The sequence below is a fragment of the Sipha flava genome, unplaced genomic scaffold, assembly GCF_003268045.1.
Source record: "Sipha flava isolate LNK unplaced genomic scaffold, YSA_version1 41_pilon_pilon, whole genome shotgun sequence".
NCBI classification, from domain to species: domain Eukaryota; kingdom Metazoa; phylum Arthropoda; class Insecta; order Hemiptera; family Aphididae; genus Sipha; species Sipha flava.
The window spans coordinates 2212196-2229616 of record NW_020273144.1 but is presented as its reverse complement, the minus strand read 5'-3'; the positions used below and the strand labels follow the sequence as shown (position 1 = coordinate 2229616).

Here is a 17421-nt window from a genome sequence, read left to right as displayed (position 1 = left end):
ATATAGCTTAAGAATTAATTTAATTTTAATTTTAACTATGTACAAAAAAATAAAAATTGAAAAAATGGTCGATGAGTTTCAAAAATAAAAGCAATATATTTATAGTATTAAATTATTAAAAATACTCTAGTTTACAAGTTAATAAAAATTATCTTAAAATATTAAGATGGATTTTAGAGGTATAGATTATATGAAATAAATTATTATTTTTTTAGTTAGTTACTAGACATGAATTTTATAACATAAACAGGTAATAAATATTCCTTTGTATTTTGTATCATATATAAAATTTTATTTTAAAAACTTTATTTTTGCATATCAAGACATGATCATTTACATTGCATCAAGATGAATTTTTTTTTTTTTGTCAGTCTCTGGGTGGTAAAACTGGTTTGTAAGATGATAAACCTCTATACGTGTACTTTCGTTTGTTGGCTGGCTGGAATAAAAATGATAGATTTAACAATACATATATGATATAATTTATAAACTCAGTTATTATATTACGAATATGAGTAGGTAACTACTATATTAAAATTATAATTTTTAGTTTATCCAATATAGTTTTCATTATAATAAAATCATTAAAAATGATTTAAATTAATAAATATAAAAAAAATTTTTTTAAATACAAATATAAGTGATAAATAGAAGAAAAAAATCTTGTTATTTATCCACATTTTAATGTATATTAATTATAATATTAAATTAAACATTGTATATTTTTATAAATTTAATATAGTTCTACCAGTATGCACCGAAAATGTTCTTATAATAGTTTTTACGGATCAGTACTATCAGGGACGGATTTAAAGGAGGGTCCAGGGGGCCCAGGACCCCGGGCCCCCACAAAATGAGGCTTCTTCTCAGTGGAATTTTTTTTACATATTTTATACAATGTATAATAATAATAATTAATATTGTGATACAAACATGATAATATAATATTTTCAAAATAGATTTAAATCAAAACTTCAATAAAAATGTTTAATCGTTGATACTGTCATAAATATATAAATAAATCTTATTATTAATATACTTGTATATTATAAATTCATAAAAATATGTTGCGAGTTTACAAATATAAATTTAAAATCGATTATTATGGACATACAGAGCATAGAATAATCCCGATTGAATAATATTCGTAATTTGGTATGCTTTTAATTACTGATAAAAAAAACCAGTTATAAATAAACACATACAACTTGTGTAGCAAGCCGCCTAGCCGATATTGTAGATAAATACAACAATACGTACCGATTAAGTTATAAATAAAAAATATGTGATAGCTGATAACGTAGATAAAGATGACAAGGTGAGATATGAAAGACTGTTTGAGGTTTTACGAAAAATTGATATTGATGGAAAAGACCTACAATTCATAACGAATTTGTATTGGCATCAACAAGCTAATATTAGAATAAATAGCACACTTTCTAATGACTTTAAAATTCGAAGAGGAGTTCGACGAGGGTGTATCCTTTCGCCATTGATTTTCAATCTATATTCAGAAAAAATAATGTCAAAGGCCTTAGAAGAAGCAGAGGAGGGCATTGTTATAAATGGGAAAAATATAAACAACTTGAGATATGCAGATGATACCGTGTTGATAGCTAGCAACATCGAAAACTTACAAAAGATATTAGACAAAGTAGTAATAGCTAGTGAAAACTTAGGTTTACATTTAAATGTCCAAAAAACCAAATATATGATAATCGATAAAGAACAAAGCCCGGTAAATCTGCTTAGACTTAACAATGTCCCCTTAGATAGAGTACATCAAATTAATTATTTTGGACAATCATTGATAGTTAACTGGGACCATTCGCACGAAATAAAATGTCGTATAGAGAAAGCAAGAGTAGCTTTTATAAAAATGAAAAATATATTCTGTAGCTATCAACTAAGTATAAATCTCCGAATAAGAATGGTTCGTTGTTATGTATTTACCGTACTTTTTTATGGAGTAGAGATTTGAACTTTATCCAAAGTTTCGATCAACTGAATCCAAGCGTTCGAAATGTGGATATACCACAGAATATTAAAAATTAGTTAGTGCGATCACATAACGAATGCTACAGTATTGAAACGAATGAACAAGAATCTGGAATTAGTGACAACAATAAAAACGCGTAAACTTCAATACCTGGGACATTTTATGCGACATACAGAAAAATATAGTCTACTATAATTAATAATACAAGGCAAAATAGCTGGAATAAGGAGCCGTGGAAGACCACAAATTTCCTGGATGGACAATCTCCGAAAATGGTTCAATACATCAACGATATCTCTATTCAAAACAGTCGTTAATAGAGATCAAATAGCTAATATGATTGCAAATGTTCGATAACGAATACGGCACTCGAAGAAGAAGAAGAAATATATCATTATGTAATCGAAAAAAATATCTACTTCTAAGGTTGGGTCCAGGGCCCCCACTTTCCTAAATCCGGCCCTGGGTACTATGATTTTTGAGTAAATAATAAGTATTATGCATTCAATTAATGAAATCACTAAAATGTAATTTGAAACTTGACTATGAAAGACATTTCTTATTATTAAACTAATTTGTAAGTGTTGGTTGAAATCATGGAATCTTTTAGTTGTATAAATTATTTCATATTGAAAAATACAACAACTTAAGAAATTCGTATGCAATAATATTCATTTTCATTAGCTGATAGTTATACAATCATAACTAGCGTATTTAACACTTGTAAAATGTTTATTATGCCCATTTCATACTAAATTGATATAATTTTTTTGCCAGAAATTAAAAAAAATATGTTATTACACTTAAGTTAATCATAGGTAGGAATTAACATACTAGAAATTAGCTTAGTGGTTTAATTGCACTTTTAATACTCAAAAATTATTCAATGTACAAAATGGTCTAATTAATTAAATAACATTATCAATTTATGTGCATTATTTAGGTATATTATTTTTGTGCAACCATGTATAAATAACTTCTTTATTTTAAGTTTATTTTATTTAATTGTAATATGAAGTTTAAAATATATATTATATACATTTTACTCGAAAAAATTTAATTTAATTTCACATTAAGTTGTAAAACCACTGAATTAGATAATTTTGAAAATAAAATCACTCATATCTAACATAATTATTGTATATGAAAATTAATTTAAAAACAAAAATACTTTTAAGATCTCGAATGAGCACATCAATGTTTCATCAACAGATATCATTGCTGCAGCATTGTCAAATACCCCACAGTAATTTGGAGCTGAAAATATTGTGACTAGCTGCCTCTTGGCAAAGAACTCGTAACCATCCTCAACAACCTCAAAACAAAAATTTCAATTGTAAATATAAATATTTAAATGCTAGTATTTAATAACCTGATGAGCTCTGCATATAAGGTCAAAGTCATGTTTAATCAAGAATTTAGTCACAACCTCAGCACCAAATTTAAATGATACACCTCTGTCTTCATTTTTGCCCCAGCCCATTATACCCTAAAAAATTTACAATAACATTAATAATTATTAATAAATATTAAACATAAAAAAATAATAATAATACTTTATCAGGATCAGACCAGAGTAAATCACATAATAGACCTTGGTCAGATACATCTGTAGGCCTCGGAATCCGCCTAATTTGTTCCATTGATTCCAAATCGGGACTTAAACCACCGTGACAACAGAAAATATTTTCTTCTATTATTGCTGCCACAGGTAAACAGTTAAAACAATCCGTAAATATTCTCCATAGTTTAGTATTATATCGACGCTTGCCTAAAAAATAAATATTAGACGGTTAAATAATTTAAGTATATAACTTGAAATATTAAATTTAATAATTACATTCATCATAAAATCCATATATCCTGTTTATTCTAGCACATTCATGATTTCCACGCAGGAGGAAGATATTGTGAGGATATTTAATTTTGTATGCTAACAACAAACAAATCGTTTCCAGAGACTGTTTGCCACGGTCCACATAATCACCCAAAAATAAGTAATTCGATTCAGGTGGAAAACTTCCATACTCGAATAATCGTAGTAAATCAGAATATTGACCATGGATATCACCTCAAAAAGATAAATTGATTATAAATAGCATAACTCGTATTATTTTACTACTATTACTATTTTTAGCTATTTTTTTATTTAGTTAATATTTACATAAATTACAAAGTATGTAAATAACTGAACTTTCTACTGAAAAAATAATTAATCAATAATTTTTGATAGAAACAATAATGAACATAAATGATCATAAGTAATTCAATAACAGCTTTTTTTCATATCTTTTACAAATTTAATAACATTGTAGTTATTTTATTATTTTATAACGATTATATATGAATAGTTGATTTTATAGGAGATTAAACGTATAACTTGTTTTCAATGGTTTCCATGAATTTAATATAACTTAAAATATTTAAATAAAATAATTTTAAGAGAAAGAACTCGAGTGGTTCAGTTTTTGATTCTATAAATGGTTGATATAATAGAATAATCAAATTAAATCAAGTCATTTTTTTTTTTTTTTAATGCCTTAACAATTTTATAAAAAGAATTCAATTATTATGTCTTAAGTATAAGAATTAAAAATTTTATGTTGTGTTGACTACAATAAAGCTGTAGATTTTCGTGATTTATGTCGTTTCGTGAAAAAAAAAATAAAAACTCTCATAAATATTTTTGAAATTGTGGCTTAATTTTTTTTCATTAATCAGTAAATTATAAATATGATGAATTTTGAATTAAATTTTCTTGAAATTTTCGAAAAAAGCTAAGACGATTTATAAATAGCTCAAAAATATCTTTTGAAAATTATACAATCTATAGAAAACGCAATACGAGTATAAGTTAATATTCAGTGAAAATGTCAAGTCTCCACGATTCTTTTTTTTTTTCCTATTTTTTTTTTACGATTAATATTTTTTAGTTACGATAAAAATGAAAATTTGATTTTGTTAAAAATTGGTATGTCGTATATTTTGCTCATTTTCTTATAATTTTTCTTTAGTTTTTCGTAATTATTAAAAAAACTGTTGATGAATTCTTAAAGTAACTTCCTTTAAAATACTAACTAGACCACATTTTCTATTAGAAATCTTTTATGATTGTGACAATTGGAGTTATCTCTGTGTAAAGACACAAAAATAAGATAGTGGGTGACAAAACATTCAGTGATTATAAGTTTGAAGGTTCAAATGTCTGTCGAAATTTAAGATGTTTTTTTTATGCATTTTTTTCACAATTATTCGGAAAATGGTTGAGATTTTTAAAAAAATTATCATCTCAAAATACCAAATAGAACTCATTTTTAATATTTAATTTTATTAATATCCTAATTAATAATTCTACTGGTCGAAATCCTATATACAGACATTAAAAAAAACTCTCATGACAAAATCATTATCTTTTCACACATAACCTAAAATTAAATCTATATATATATAAAAATGTAGCCAAAAATGTATAACATTTCATCAATTGAGAACGGCTAGGCCGATTTGGTTCAAATTTTTTTTGATATACACAATGTACAGAGAGAATACACAAATCATGAGTGGCTGGCAGAAAGAGCAAATTTAGCAGCAAAAAATGTGGACGTCAACGAATTAAATCTTAAAATACAACTTTTTTTACCAGATGTCATACAAATCTGTTGATACAGTTTGCGACGTTACTGAAGCTGTAAATTATCCATCAGCTTTTAAACTCATTGGATTTACCAGGTAAGCCACCACATAATTTACAACTGAAGGTTGGACATCCGGTTATTTTAGTTCATAATTTGAACATATCACGATTGTGCAACGACACGCGATTAGCTATTAAAAAATTAATGAAAAATATTATCGAAGCTATCATTTTAAATGGCAAATTCCGAGGTGAAAATATATTATTACCACGAATCCCTATTTTACTCACAGATATGCCAATATAATTTAAACGCCCTCAATTTCCAATTAGATTGACATTTGCAATGATTATCAATAAGTCTCAAGGCCAAACGATGTCTGTCAATGGCTTAGATTTGAGCACATCATGTTTTTCACACGGATAATTATATACGTGTCGTGTTCTCGAACCATTCAGTTTGTGTTAGCAAAAGATGGGATAACAAAAAATATTGTACACTCTATTGCATTAAGGGATTGATATTGTTTTTTACTAATATTGTTATAATTAGCAATATATATCATTTTTAAGGATCAATTTTAATAAATTATTAAAAAAATAAATGTTTGATGTTTTTTCATTTTTATATTCCGTCACTATTCACAGCACTCCATACCTCTTCCACTTATATACCACATCCTTATACACTTATATTAAATTAGTTATTTTTTCTAGCAAAATATTCTCTATAAATAATTTATATGACACCACAACGTTTTTCGGGTCAGCTAGTTTTTATACAATTTATAAGAAAATATCCACATTTTGATGAAAATGAGTGCTAAATAATATTATGAGTGCCAACAACATGAAAAGTATAATACATCTAAAAGGAAAATCAAATGGATAGATTTTTATTCGTTATATATCTTTTGTTAAATACCTAATCAATTTATAAATAGATATTAAATATTTTAAAAACTATTATATATTTTCAATTTAAATATTTTTTTTTTTTTTCATAAAGATTTATATTAAATAATATAAAAGTGATAATTAATAAATCACATAAGAATCACTAAATAGTATATTAACTACTGTATACTGTACTAACTAAATGACTAATTAATTCTGTGTGATTTGCCATGTGAACATAATTATACATTTTTAATAAATAATTCTATAGATGAGTTAATACATTTTTAAAGAAGTTTAAAATTTACTTTTCGAAACATTTTAAAAGTTTCATAGCATTAATATCAACACAACACACCAAATATTGTACTTAAGGATTTTTGTGTTTTTGTTTTTTAAGATGAGAATTTATGAAACAAATAAAGTATGAATCACTTTGTTTAGAGAATTAAGATTAGTATATATACTAATACACACACACACACACACACATATATATATATATATATATATATATATATATAAATAAATACATGCATATATTTAGTATACAGATATTTAATTCACACAGTACATTAAAAAATTAATTTAATTAATTTTTAATCAGATAATTATCATAGATAAATTCAAAACTAATTTGGTGTGATATACTTACCACATATTTTCAACGGCGCTCTGAGTTCCAAAAGCATTGGCTGTGATAAAAATATTTCTCTAGATTTCAGGCACAGACCTCGAATTTCATTTTCGGAAAGCTGCACATTCCTTATGGATTTAGCACCACGCACTGTTGAAAATAACATAGAAAATCAACCGCCTTCGTACACTGAGATGGTGTTTCGACTAGGACGAAAAAGCGCCGATTAAGGAAAAACCCCGGAAAGTGACGAATGGCTTGACTCAGTTAGCTTACTTTCCAACAATCTCGATATAATGTCTCTGATGTTCAATATGTTACTCATTGTTTGGAATCGATTTGCGTTTTGTGAGAGATAAAATATTATTTTGCCGTTTATCCGTTGCTATTGATAATCCGCGTTTATGCTCAAGAGTAATAAAAAAAATGTTTACGTTGTCGAGGCGACCAAAAGGACCCGCACAGTGTTACATATTATTAATATTATTAATATATAATAACATATACTTATATAAATATAAGAATTGTAATTGCTTACGAAATACGTGTTACTCGAACTTTAATTAGCTACTATTATAACACATACTCAAGTGTTATTATTATTTTTTTTTTAAATAAAATAACCAATTATTACTAATTATTACTTATACACAATCATGTATATTTAAGGTTAATCTATCTCCTTTAAGCAAAACTTGAGTTGGAATAGAGAGTTATAATATTAATAATATTTATTATAAAATATTATAATATAATATTATAATATATATTAATATAATGTTATTATATTTTACTAATATTATTTACTATGGTAAACAAATAATAAACAAATATATTTTATTCTATTAATCTATTAATCAAAAATATCTGATCATACAGATGAATTTATAAAACACAAAAATATTTAATAATTAATTGTCTAATTATCCATCATCTCAAATTTTATAAATTAATAATCATTATAGACTTGAAATATTTCTAATTATAAAATTTATGTAATACTCTTTTTAATTTATTAATTTGATAATTTCATTCCATATTTCTTACATTACATTTTTGAAATTTGAAGTTAAAAATGAATATTATTTTATTATGTGGTATCTACCGACTTAATTAATTCTTTGTTATAATATTTTTTTATAACTTCTAAGTATAATTTATTAATTTGTATATGTATATACACTATAAGCTTAGCTCCATTTGTATAATCCATGATAAATATATATCACTTATAGACAGTGCTCGACTTGGCAAAATTAAAGAAGGGGGACTCTATTTGCTTAAAAAAAAATGCGTCTCCAAAACTTGTTAAGCGTTATAATAATAACATCATAATAATAGGGGGACGCTCAAATTTCTAAAAAATAGTAGGGGTACGCCGTCCCCCTGCGTTCCCCCTCAAGTCGAGCATTGCTTATAGAAATAAATTCAAATAAATCGGTGTAATAGTATTAAATATCTATATATCAACATAAATAAGTGTTTTTTTTTAAAAAGTATTTTGTTTTGTTTTTATATAAAATAAAAAATATTTGGTACTATGAATTTTTACTAACCAATTTTTTAATTTTGTACTAATAAGTCAACTATTGATTGATTCTTTAATCAATAATATTAATATTTCGATTATTTTAATTAAATGAATATCTCGATTACTAAGTTCTCGATTATCGAAATCAATAAATTATTATCATCATTAGTCCGAATATCAAATTTACAGTAAAACATTGTTTATTATTTTCACCCAAAATATATTTCTATATTGAACTAAATCCTCAAACTCCTCTGAAAATACTTTAAAAATAAATCACTAATAATTATTTTCTTTAAATATAATTTGTATGATTCACATTGTTGAATACACAATAAAATAGTATACAATAGTAGAACATTTAAAAATATACACTAATCATAGTTAATATGTAGTTAGTTTTCAAGTTAAAATTTATCCGTATAAATATTTAAAGCTAATGTGTAAAATATTTTCGCACTTTGACTGCAAACTGTCAGTTTTGGGAAACCATAAAACTGACGATTTACGAACTGAATTGAATTAAACATATTTGTCTAATATGGTTGGAGTTTGTAGGATTTGATTTGTTAATAATAATATATAACTTTAATGGTTTTGTGTGTATAATATTAATTTTTTATATTTTTGAATAATAAATGACATATTTTATCACATGTTAATATCTCATTACAATGAAATAATACTCTTCTCCTTCGCATTTCTTTCAACTATTTGAAATCTACCACCCTTGTCCTAAACTATAGGCGTAACTTGGAAATTTAATATGGGGGGGGGGGGGGCAAAAATAATTACATATCTAACAAAAAGGGTGTCTGAGGCTAAATGCCACTTTACTACCTACATATTATTATATAAAATTATTCATTTTCTAACATTATATTAGATAAGCGAAAATTTAAGATTTAAAAAAAAAAATGTTATAGTAATAGCTATAACCAGCTGTTTTGTACTTATTTTAAAACAAAGTATGTTAAATATCAGAGGGGGCACTTCCCATCCTAATTTTTTCTAGGGGGGAATTGCCCCCCTTGCCCCCCAGTTTACGCCTATGTCCTAAACCTTTATTTTTCTCGATTTTCTACATTCTCTATGCACAAACCAACAACTATCTCTTTTTTGGGTCTTCCTTTTCCTTTTTACCCTTCAATTTTTATTTTTATTACCACACTTATTGCTTTAGTTTCCTCTCGCCTTATCGTATTTTTGTAAAAGTTGTAGCTTATGCAATAGTAAGAACATTAAAATATCTATAGTTGACTTTAAAATAAAAACTTTGAAAATAACTGAGTCAATAATACTTTTATGCACCTTTAAATTATATACTTACTCTCAATAAATTAGTGAAATAAAAAAAAGAAGTAAGATTTACTATTGAGTTTTTAAAATATTAGAATTAAAAAAAACTCATAACACGCTTAAAAATTAAAAAATTAAAAAAACCTACCAACAATACACAGATAAAGTTTTTCTCTTAAAGTATTATATAAGTCAGTTTACTCTACTATTAAAGCTAATATTGCTACATTTGAACTACTGAATGAAAAATGGTTATGTTGTATGTGACGGGGATAACATATGCAGGTGTGGCCTCCTCTTAAGATTTTATTTCTTGAAATTCTGATACGTGTCTTGTGAGAAAACCCTATGCATAAATAGATGCTAAATTTAATATGTATGTGAAAGTGTATAATTATAATCAATTAATCATACTTCCGTGTATAGTATACCAATATACATATGTATATTTGTTATTAAAACTTGATCACCTTCGTTTTAGTTACTTGGCAAATTATTTTATCGACTAATTTTTAGTTCTCTTATTAAGTAGGTACTTAAGTATAAAATATGTTCTAGGTTGTAGAAATTAATTTATTCGTGGAGCATTTTGATTTCAATTGAATTTGTATAAGATCTTTAATAGTATATATATAATATTATATAATAATTATATATGTATATATTTATTAATCTTCTGTGTATCGGAAGATAAGTTATTTCAACCTAACCACGGTCGCGAAATTGATGGTAATAATTTTGTTTTAGTATACAAAGCAATAAAAAATAAAAATCATTTTGTCTTTTACCTCCCTAAAAATAAAATTCTACGAGAATTTTTAATATAATAAATTATATCATATTAAAAAAAAAAAAAATTGAATTATAAAGGAAGGGCAAATATTTTGAGTTGCTTGTAGTAAATTTCTAAGCATGAAATAAATTGCGAGTGCATAAAACATTTCAAGGATATTTTTTAATTAAATCTACCTAGGAAACTATCAAGAAATACTAATATTTTTTGTTCTATGTACCCTATGTAGGGAATGAAGGAAGAAATAGAATCATAGAGATACATAATAAACATAAATTATATTTTTTTCTCATTAATTCTCCTATTCATTATATTACTACATTAGTTTTATTAATTTATTATTTAATCATTTATTTATTAATTTATTATATTATTACTCATTAATTATATTACTTAGTTTCTTCAGATTTACAATTTAACGACTACGTCTGGAACTGGAATTCTGGTGATTACGGGAGCATTATAAGCTACTTAGGTAATATTAACTGGTTCAATACAATTAATTCTAATTCTTATATCAATAATGATATCGATTTTTTTATACACCCATATTAATTATGCTAAAAATCAATTTCTAGTAAAAGTTCGCAGATAAAAATTAATACACCATATTTGATTTAGTAAAAAACTAAAAAATGTTAATAAAACGTAAACAAAATTTTAAATATATTTTTAAAATTTTATAAATACCTGAATCTTACATACATTTTCATAATCTTTGAAATCAATGTAAAATAATTAGATGTCATGAACTATATTAATTGCACACAAAAGTCAATCAAAATTAATCCTTAACATTTTTGGAATTATTATAATTTGCAAAAATCAAATAATCAAAAAATTACCTACTTTATCCCATTTTTATAGTATATATAAATTAAATTATTAATTAATTATTAATATAACTAATAATATTTACAAACTAGATAACTTTCTATTTTGCTGTAACTCTATAAACATATATATATATATAATGGATGTTTTCAATTAATTTTAGTTTATTTATTTAAAACAATCTACAGGTCTTGATGGTATCTCTGCAAGGTTTTTAAAAGAATGCTCATTTATATTGTCACCTATTATAACATTATTAATCTTTATAATCTGGTATTTTTCCTATTATTCTATCCATATATATGAAAATTTTCATTTTTATCTCAAACTTATAAAAAAAGAATTTAATCATTAGTTTCAAACTACAGGCCAACTCTTAAAATTTCAATATTTCAAAGGATATTCTCCAAACTGGTTAATAATCAATTATTTCCTTTAAACGAACGTTTAATTTCAAACGAACAATATGGCTTTTGTCCAGGGCAATCATCATTTACCAACCTAGCCATTTTTAAACATTTCATCTTATAATTTGTTAATACACAAAATCAAGTTGATGTAATCTATACGATCTTTGAAAAAGCGTTTGATTGAGTTACTAAATAATTTTGTTTTCTTATTTAAACTCAAATAATTTGGTTTCAACTATCTGTTACTTCTATGGTTCGAATCTTTCTTAACTAACTCACTTAGTCAACTAACTAAGTCTCAGCAATAACATTTGAAAATCATATTTTTAATCAAATAAACTTATCATCTGGTGTCCCCCGAGAAGAACACTTGTTATCATTCCTTTTTTCTATTTTCATTTATCATGTTCATAAAGTCATAAAAAATTCACAATAACCTTATATTTGTGAATGATACTAAAATTTATAAGAAAATTGAATGTTTTGATGATGCGATAAAACTTCAAGAGGATTTAATCAATTTATTTTATTAGTGTAATGAAAGTTATATCTCACTTAATATAGATAAATGTGCCGTCATCTTTTTTTCTTTAAAAAAAAAGTATGTTATTTTTCAATTATAAGTTAAATAATTTAAATGTGTTTCGTAGAAATTTAATTTAAGACCAGGGTGTTTTATTTTATTCAAAACTTTCATTCAATCATTATATTGATTATATTAGGAATAAAGCATTTATGAAATTAGGATTTCTAAAATGCGTGTATAAGGATTTTAACGATGAGTCAGCTTTTAAAACTTTATACTTCTCACTATTATGGTTTCATTTTGACAATACTGAATTAATTTGGCACACTGATAATATTACATAAAATCAAAGCTTATTCTCTGTTCAAAATAATTTCCTAAGATATTTATCAAATAAATACCATTTAGATAGAGTTTCTCGTTTAGGATATAATATTTTCTGTAGTTTTTTTTAGGTTAGATAATGTCTTGAGACAAAAAAATAAATTTTTTAAACTGTAAATTTCTTTATAAACAATTATATAATATTATCAACTGTCCTGAATTTCTTGAGCGTTTGAATTTTAGATTAAACCATTCGTGTTTAAGAATTAAATCATTATTTTATCCATCACCAATTAATAAAAAATACATGTTTTATTACCATAGGCGAAACTAGACACTTTTATTAGGTCAGGCCAAATGAAAAATATAAAAAGTATTATTACGTAAAATTAACTATTATTTCCTATAATATAATTATAAAAATAAACGTTAAATGTCTAAATTGAACAATAACTAATAAAACCGATTATTCGAATATATAGAATAGACTTATTATGTTTTATTATAATCCTTATTTGTATCAATTGTACCTATATACTATATTATATATTAGTATTATATGAAACGCACAAATGTATACGTTTACATGTATAAATATATTATTTATAATGCCTAAATAATTATTAAAATATATAATATATACATATTTTTCGTTAGTATTAGGTCAGGTCATGGCCTGACTGCCCTGACCCGTAGTTTCACCTATGTTTACCACCCCGGCAAATGTTATTATGACTGCGGAAAATTCAATTAATTCATTCAATTTATTATATATTTTATCCAGTTAATAGTATTTACTACTACTATTAATAGATTTTTTTTTTAATATATTCATATAAGTTGTCAGTTTACACTGTCCATTTATTATTTTGAAATAGGAAATCAATTTCCGTTTATAAAATTATTATTATTATTATTTTTATTATTAACACTATATCAGATATCTAGTCATTAACGCAGTGGTATGAATGTATGAAGTACTTATCGGTGCAGAGTTTGACTTCTCCCTTGTCTAAAGTATACGCATTATTTGAAATAAACGTCTTGCGTTCCATAAGCGAAACTAGGGGGGCTTAGCCCCCTATAAATATTCCACCTATGATGGTTCTTGTATGAAAAAGTCATATAAAGTTTTAATTTTTTTACTTTGGTTTGTGTTCATAATTTTTATTATAATTAATATTATCCAAAAAACTCAAGAATACTAAATAAAATACACACTTCAAATCAAAGTAAAAAATCATACAAAATGTTTGTGATACAGATAATAATAAAGTAATAATATTGGTTCATGATTTGTTAATGATAAAAATAAATTATAATATTGAAAATGTTGACGTAAAAATCTTATCAGCATATTTACATGAATGACTTCCACGGTTGTTGATAATAATATTATTGCTTATAACCATGCAGACTTTAAATAAGCATGTAATATGAGGGGTTACCAACCAATATTTGAAATGTATAGGTAGAGTAAGAACTCGCAGGGGGCAGCCGCCTACCTTTCCCCTCCCGTAGTACCGCCTATGATTAACATGATATATAAGAATAGGAGTAATCTACAGGTTATTTTAAGTTTTGGTAGGAGGGCTGTAGCCCCCTAGATTTTTTACCCTAGTTACACCTATGCTGTGTAGATAAAATAATTTTGTTATTTCTATTGTTTTACTTTTTTTTAATGGGCTGTAATTTATTATCAATTTATTTAGACATTTTTGATTTAAAAACCATAATAAATATTATTAAATTTGTTTTTTTTCGTTGCACGTATTATTAGCAGGTAGAACTAATTAATGTGTAAAATTTAGGTAGTGTTTATACTTGATGAATTATTTTTTTCAAGTTGAAGTCAACACTGTTTTGTGAATTGATTTAATTTAAGGTGATAAAATATCAGGATTGTAAAGTTAGATTGGCCTGAAATTTATTTACATGTTATATTGTCTTATGAAATTATACTTTATGAATATACTACGACTTTGTATAAACGGCCACCTATATTAATTGATCATCATGTTCTCGCCTAGAAACTAATTAAAAAAAAAAAAATAAATTGAATTTATACACACCAAAAGTTTATTACAATTTACGATCAAATATTTTGATCGCCCTAATTTTTTAACTAACTATTCTTTTGTTCAGCTTTCAAGTTCATTATTTATTCTAACGAAAAGATATATAGAATTCAATATATATGTTTTTATATTAGGGTTCATACGTGGAAATTCTTTCATCATAAAACACTATATTTATTTATGGTACCCTGTAATATTACATGAGACTTTAATTTTTTACCAAATCTAGACCTATTTTTTTCAGAAAAAATTAATTTAAAAAACAATTTTTAATGATTTAGGTATCTTCTTAATATACTTGAGTAAATAATGTGGTAAATTCATCTCTGATCCGCACATAAAATATTATAAATAACAATTGCTTATATATTTTATATTGATTTATGATTTACTAAGGGACTATTTGATGACAATAATGGTGCCAAATACATACTTAAACTGTTGCATTTGCACCACATAAAATTGGGGTGTGGGTATAGATGACTCAGTCTGGATCAATATTATTCTGAAAAACTGGCACTTAGTAGTCAGTAGACATTAGCTAGAAGATATCTATTATGATCATGATAATACTTTGATCATTGATGGCTAAGTAATTGTAGAAACAAATAGACCGAAAGTTAAAAAATTATAATAAACCAGACTGTATCTTACTTGAATATATATTACGTATAAGACCAATTTAGAACAGATTTTTAATTAGATATTTAATTAATATATATTAGATAAGACTAAATCGGATTAAATAATAATGCACATAAAGTACAAACTGTTTTATATTTTAATTAAAATAAAACAATATTTTTTTAAAAATAAAACACTAACAAGATTTAAAGTATTTTAAGTTTCTAAATATATTAATTTTAAAATGCTATATTATGTATAATTTTTTTTGAAGTTATAAAAATCTAACTAAAGCTCAATAAGTTACATAAAATAATTGTATAGGTAGGTACTTACTACTAGATTGTATATTTTCTCGTATGGATAAATAATTTAAAATAATTACTTACCAAATGGGAATTGTGTTAATGATCTTAAATTTTCACTCACGACAACAAGACATAAAATGTTCCAAATAAAATATAAAACCATATAATTATAAGATTTTCCACAATGTATATTGTATACATTTGGAAAAAATTCAGATATCAAATAAGACAATTCACAATCATTAATTCGAATTCTATCTCTATAAGTAAATATTATGTCATCAATAAAATCATACAGAAACGTGACGAATTATTTTGGTGTCTCAAAACGTTATAATCTGAGTTAAAATAACATATTATTATGTAGGGTATTAATTTAATATGTAATTTAAATAATATTTATGTCATATTAAATTGTTATTCAAAATTAAGACCATTATTATAATATTAAACTGAAGGCAGACGAACCGGACTGGACTAATTCTCTTTTTTAGACAAAGGGACCCCAAATCGTACCAGACCGGACCACGTTAAATTAAAAACATAAATATCGATAAAGACCAGACTAGACCGTGCAGAGGTTTAGTGTCTAGGTAGGGGTGGGTGGGTTAGTAGTTAAATTTTGTGTTTGTACCACCTACTAAAAAGTAGTTAAGCACCATTGGATTACAATAATATAATAGACTCAGGCAACATGATTTTAGATTTTTAAATAAATGATAAAATTCTGTTGTATTTAATATTTATTTATTTGTTTTTGATTGTTCAAGTAATACTTTTTAATTTAGAGAAATACTTAAAAAAAATGTTCCATACGGGATCTGTTATTGAATTGGTTGACTAATATTTCTCATGTATAGGTATAATCGTTTTGATTTTTTAAATGTATTCATACATTTATATTATGTTTATACTTCAAAATTTGTATAACCAGTACTCGAAGTGGTGGGGATACGGAGGGATGGCATCCCTCTACTTTTTTGTATTTACAGTTTTCATCCCTCTACTTGTTTTGTCTAGAATAACGCATTCCTCCTAAAACTTGTATTTTAAAATGATATATTTATCATTTTTATATTTATATATAAAACATTTTTTTTTTCAGTGAAAATAATTGTTTTTAATATTCAAGTCCGGGCGCCCGGCTTATTGTGTTGTTTAGTATAAGCCGTTTCGCAACTAGTATTATACCCGTATTTAGAGCTACGGACAAAGATAATATACTTTATGTGAACTATAAAAAAAAAATATAAGTACACAAGGTGTGAATAATGTTATGATTATATCAGGATATCTGAATTATAATGCATCCCTCCACTTATCTTGAGCCATTTCGACCACTGTGTATAACTCTTTAGTATGTTATTTAAACTATATAATCGTATAGGTATAATTATTGTATGTTACATATAAAAATGTATAACAATCGTAGAAAGTATTGTAATATAAATTTTTAATATTTAAAATTATTAAATATGAATTTTAATGGTAGGAGCTGTAGAACCTATAGAACTACAGAACAGAAGG

The 17421-nt window shown here is 25.1% G+C and overlaps 1 protein-coding gene across 2 annotated transcripts; it reads right to left on the bottom strand.

Annotated features, from left to right (window-relative positions):
- Positions 1-309: 309 nt before the first annotated feature.
- LOC112689002 (serine/threonine-protein phosphatase PP1-gamma catalytic subunit B-like) lies at positions 310-7615 on the bottom strand. 2 transcript variants are annotated; one of them, XM_025562486.1, is made up of 7 exons: positions 7444-7615; positions 7186-7373; positions 3840-4070; positions 3556-3770; positions 3372-3488; positions 3171-3314; positions 310-439 (listed from the first exon to the last, which is right to left on the bottom strand). In XM_025562486.1, the coding sequence occupies exons 2-7, from the start codon at positions 7331-7333 to the stop codon at positions 368-370; spliced, it is 927 nt and encodes a 308-aa protein (XP_025418271.1). In that variant the 5' UTR covers positions 7334-7373; positions 7444-7615; the 3' UTR covers positions 310-367. The 2 variants fall into 2 exon arrangements, with proteins under 2 accessions (XP_025418271.1, XP_025418272.1); XM_025562487.1 differs by having other exon boundaries at positions 7186-7615.
- Between the last annotated feature and the right edge of the window lie 9806 nt (positions 7616-17421).